The sequence below is a fragment of the Brassica rapa genome, chromosome A06 (genome assembly GCF_000309985.2).
Source record: "Brassica rapa cultivar Chiifu-401-42 chromosome A06, CAAS_Brap_v3.01, whole genome shotgun sequence".
Classification (NCBI taxonomy): domain Eukaryota; kingdom Viridiplantae; phylum Streptophyta; class Magnoliopsida; order Brassicales; family Brassicaceae; genus Brassica; species Brassica rapa.
The window spans coordinates 26795239-26799853 of NC_024800.2; the positions used below are offsets into that span (position 1 = coordinate 26795239).

The following is a 4615-nucleotide window of genomic DNA, read 5'->3' on the forward strand; positions in this document are numbered from 1 at the left end:
TACACCATAATTAAGTTGGTTACTCAAATATAATTTTATTAGCTATATCATTATTATATTATATGAAAAAGAATACATTAACCCGATTCATTATTTTATAGTGTACGTAACATATTTTGTTTATATATGTCTATTGACGTCGGCAAATATGTCGTTAAGTTAAATGATAACTAAAATCTCTTCCACATTTGCGATACGAGTTGTTTTTAATTATACAATCCAAATTTTTGGTTGGTTTGTCCTTATTTATTTTTCACACACGTCGTTTGGGCCTACTTTGAAATTTACAATTTTCTCGATTTTTCTTATGAAATGTAATATATATACAAAAAAAAAGAAAGCATAATCATCATATTTAATTTGGAAATATTATTGGTGAAAAGATAAGGCTTAATCAGCAATTTTTTACCCAATTTGTTTTTTCAAAAAATGACAAAAGAATTGGGTAGCTAGACCGGTCTACCAAAAATAGTATTTTAAAATTATATTAAAAAGAATAGCGATGTAGTAAATGTTTGAAGATGGGATGATAACTTCTTCTTTTTTTAAAGAGGGGGTGATAAATACTTGATAAGCCTGATACCTACGTCAACAATATTAACATAAACTAACTAAAAAGGGGTATGTTAGAGCGGCCGTTTTTTATATAAACAAGACAAGCCATTGGAGGTTGAACACAACGCTTTTTGTCTCATATCTTTCACCTTCCCCTCCTCTCTCTCTCAAATCTTTTCAGGCACAACTAAATCGAATCATAAACACTTAAAAGCATAACTACTAAAACTTCCGATCAGTAAACCGACCATAGATTCTTGGGCTCTTCTCTCTTACAGATTCTGATCCGTTATAGTTGTTTCAAATCTTTTCTTTTATATAATATCAGACTCCTTTTTCCTCTCTTCCTCTATCTCGGAAATTAGGGTTCTTCTGTGAAAATACTTAGCGAAAAAATGGGAGTTGAAAAAATGGTGTGTTTGGTTTCTCGCACTGGTCGTCAGTTTCAGAGATACAACAAAGGTCGTCGTCAAGTCGTCGGGTATGTTCATCTATACATCTGGCCTCCACCGCCGGAAGAACATAAAAAGAAAAACATTTACTTTTGGATTTTTTTCTGAGTTTCTGAATATGGAAAATCTTGCAGATGTATTCCGTACAGATTCAAGTTATCAAGCGATGGAAAAATTAGTGACGAGGTAGAAGTTCTTGTTATCTCTTCTCAAAAAGGTCACGCCATGATGTTCCCTAAGGTATAAACTTTTTCTTCAAAAAGAAAAAAAAAAATCTCAATCTTTTTTTAAGGTTGATGGTTTTGGTATTTTAAAGGTTTTTTTCTGGGTATTAATTGTGTTTGCCAATACTTAATTAATATTTTCAGGGTGGTTGGGAGCTTGATGAATCTGTAGAAGAAGCTGCATCAAGAGAGTCTCTTGAAGAAGCTGGAGTTCTTGGCAACGTTGAGGTACTTTTAAAAATAAAAATCTTGTTTTCTGTTTTATTTGCTATTATTGTTCTTTCTTTTAAAATTAATTTTTGTTGTTTTCTTGTGTTTTAATTTTGGCAGCATCAATTAGGAAAATGGGACTTTTTGAGCAAAAGCAGAGGAACATACTATGAAGGACTAATGTTCCCTATGCTTGTTACAGAACAACTTGAGCTGTGGCCTGAACAACATGCTAGGCAAAGAATCTGGGTCAGTAGCTAAACATTATTTATAGTATCCATGAATTTTAATATTGGTTGAATTTTCTAACGATCTTTTTGCTAATTTTTCAGATGAACGTAGTAGAAGCCAGAGAAGCCTGTAGAGATTGGTGGATGAAAGAAGCTTTAGATGTTTTGGTTGCGAGACTCTCATCACCAATGATTCAACCAAAGGAAGAGAAGACTCTTTCCATCTCTATTGAAACAATGTGCTGATGACTGCTGACTGTGATGGGAGTTTTGGACTAGTGTGTCTCTGTAGATACGTAATAGATGGGTTTCAATTAGTATTGAGACAGCTGAAGATCAAAACAAATGCAGAGCGGGAAAACAATAATTATGAGTAGATTTTTAGGTTTAATTTGGAGCAAAAAAATTATCATGTGATTTAACAAGTCTTGTATGTCGTGTGTTATAATGTTTCTGCAAGATTTGATTAAAGAGACCATGAAGAGTTACGAACCTATACAAAGAGTGCAAGCAAAAACTGTACAACTGTGTTTCCCTCTGTTTATGTTTTTCATCTCTCTTTGAACTTGCAATGGGAACACTTGATTTCATGCTGATTTTTTGTGTTTGAGAAATATTTAATAATGCAACTGGTGATACGTGTCATTGTGTGATTGCTTACATGAAAAAGCAACAATAAATTACTCCAATCATAAGCTATATTGATATGATATGTAACGGAAATTGTCGTTTTCCAAATTCATTATGATAATATCGGAAAGGTTGATGAGTCATTTATCAAATTGGCTTTATCTTTTACGAAACTGTTGGTTCACATTTCTAAACTTGTTTTTTCTTCGGGTCCAGCTACATATTCATTGTCACCAAACAAACATCTTAGTCACTAGTTAATTAGAAAATAACAATAACATTATTTGTTAGAATGATTGTTTTTGTAACAATTGTTTTTTTTCAAACAAAGGTTCATGCTGCAATTGAAAAAGACAATATTTAGAAGTCTACTAAAGATCGATTATAATACTATAGTTTTTTGGAAATTTTGGAAGATCCATATCTTTATATTTAAATGTTTTTGTTTACTAGTCATTTTATAATACAACAAGTTGCTTTTAACAATAAAAAAAGATTGACGTATGATCGATCGTTTCCTTTTAGTCCAAAGTCCAAACCAAATAAATTAAGAAGCATTTTAAATCCTATTTCTCGAATCAAGTAATCTTACGTGGCTTTGATCACTTCTTCAGTTTTCATGATTTATTAAGAAAAAAAATAGAAAACAACGTATAAAGTAATTTTCTTTTCTCTTAAAGAGCAGATAGAAGAAGAGTACATTTCAAAAAATTTAATACTCATATATACATTGTTATCCCAGCTCTTATAACGTCAGCTTATATTCCTGCTTGTTAACTTACTTCTGGTACGAAAAAATTAAGATGAGTCACATGTTTACGTAGTTGAATCAATCAGTTCATATGAAGTTATCACTTATCAATCATCATTCTTAATTTTATTTTACATAAATATATGAGATTTGAATAAATCTTTGGGCTTTGTTATGTCCGTGTGGAATTTCATTTGGGTGCTGTTGTTAGATTAAATTTGGGCCTCACTGATAGTCCTTGTAAAATAGTAATCAGTTATCTCTTCTTTTTTTGAATGAATCAGATATCTCTCTTTTCTGTTATAGTCATCACTGTCTTCCCCGGACGCGGGCCACCACTGATGTGAATTTGTAATATTGATGTGGCGCATTGTTGATCAAAAAAAAAAAAAAAGATGTGGCGCATCATTTTATTTGTATTCTATTGGAACTTAAGGTTTTGGGCTTTGTTTTGATTTCCTTCTAATTGTTGCTCATGTCATATGTTTTGGTTTTATCATTAGGATTTTTAGCCTCTGCCTAAGCGTTGTAGAGATCACTCAATTTTGAATGATTGATAAAAGTATTATTCATTTTCTGTACTGGTTTTTGATAACCATAACTTCATAAGCAAGCTACCATGGTTGCAATCTCTTCCCATAAATACTTCTACTCACAACAGATGAGACGTTTCAGAAGAAAGAAGTAAAAATATACTTCTGGGGGGCTAAAAATGGGATCGCCGGTGTATGGGAATTTACGTGTTCATCGGTGGAAGTCGGATTGCGGCGCATTACGGAGAAAGCGACTTTATAGAAGCATTAAGAGAGCAAAAAAAACTGACAGATGGCTCGAGAGTATCCCACAATCGTGTGTTAGGCAGTGACGAGTGTACGACGGTGACGAAGAGTAAGGTTGTATCAAAGACGGAAAAGGTTAGCGCTTCAATGAAGTTGTGTTCACATGGTAGATGATAGGTCTGGGGGTTAGGTTTACATACAGACGAAGACTCGGCATCGTATCGTAATGTTATATTTAATCTCTTATATATTAATTGAGGAACATTTGAAAAGATATAACCTCAATTTTGTATTAATTAAAAGAGGCCCCAATGCATAGGTGACACTCAATTAGGTAGTCAATTGAAAAATAAGTAGGTCCACATTCAATTTTTATATGTTGTTAGATACATAAGTTGGTCAAACTATATGATATAATGATATGATATGATATTTTCTTTCCTTAAATAAAACCTACGGAATTACCATAAATGACTAATATATATATGACAATTAATGATTTTAATAATAAAGATTTGATAACAATGTATATCTCCTCCATCACTTTTTGTTTAATTTTATATTATTAAAATAAATTAAACAATCAAATTAGCTATAAAAATAAAATTTAGATTTTTTCGTATATGTTATATTTTGAATTTTTAAAAACGACAATAAATGACTAAAACTATTAAAATTATTAAGTTAAAAATTAATGATCAATAGTTTAACATTTTTATTATAAGAAGATACACATGATTTTAAAACCATATGAGCAAAAAATATCATTTAATAATAAAATAAA

At 31.2% G+C, this 4615-nt stretch overlaps 1 protein-coding gene across 1 annotated transcript; it reads left to right on the forward strand.

Moving 5' to 3' along the window:
* Positions 1–686: 686 nt before the first annotated feature.
* Positions 687–2267, forward strand: LOC103827562 (nudix hydrolase 17, mitochondrial). Its single transcript, XM_009103076.3, has 5 exons — positions 687–1036; positions 1142–1247; positions 1376–1459; positions 1562–1690; positions 1774–2267. The coding sequence occupies exons 1-5, from the start codon at positions 951–953 to the stop codon at positions 1915–1917; spliced, it is 549 nt and encodes a 182-aa protein (XP_009101324.1). The 5' UTR covers positions 687–950; the 3' UTR covers positions 1918–2267.
* Positions 2268–4615: the final 2348 nt, after the last annotated feature.

Coding starts and splice junctions, on each gene's coding strand:
- LOC103827562 (XM_009103076.3), top strand. CDS start 951: ATGGGAGTTGAAAAAATGGTGTGTTTGGTTTCTCGCACTGGTCGTCAG. Junction 1,037..1,141: donor GGTCGTCGTCAAGTCGTCGG/GTATGTTCATCT, acceptor AAAATCTTGCAG/ATGTATTCCGTACAGATTCA. Junction 1,691..1,773: donor ATGCTAGGCAAAGAATCTGG/GTCAGTAGCTAA, acceptor CTAATTTTTCAG/ATGAACGTAGTAGAAGCCAG.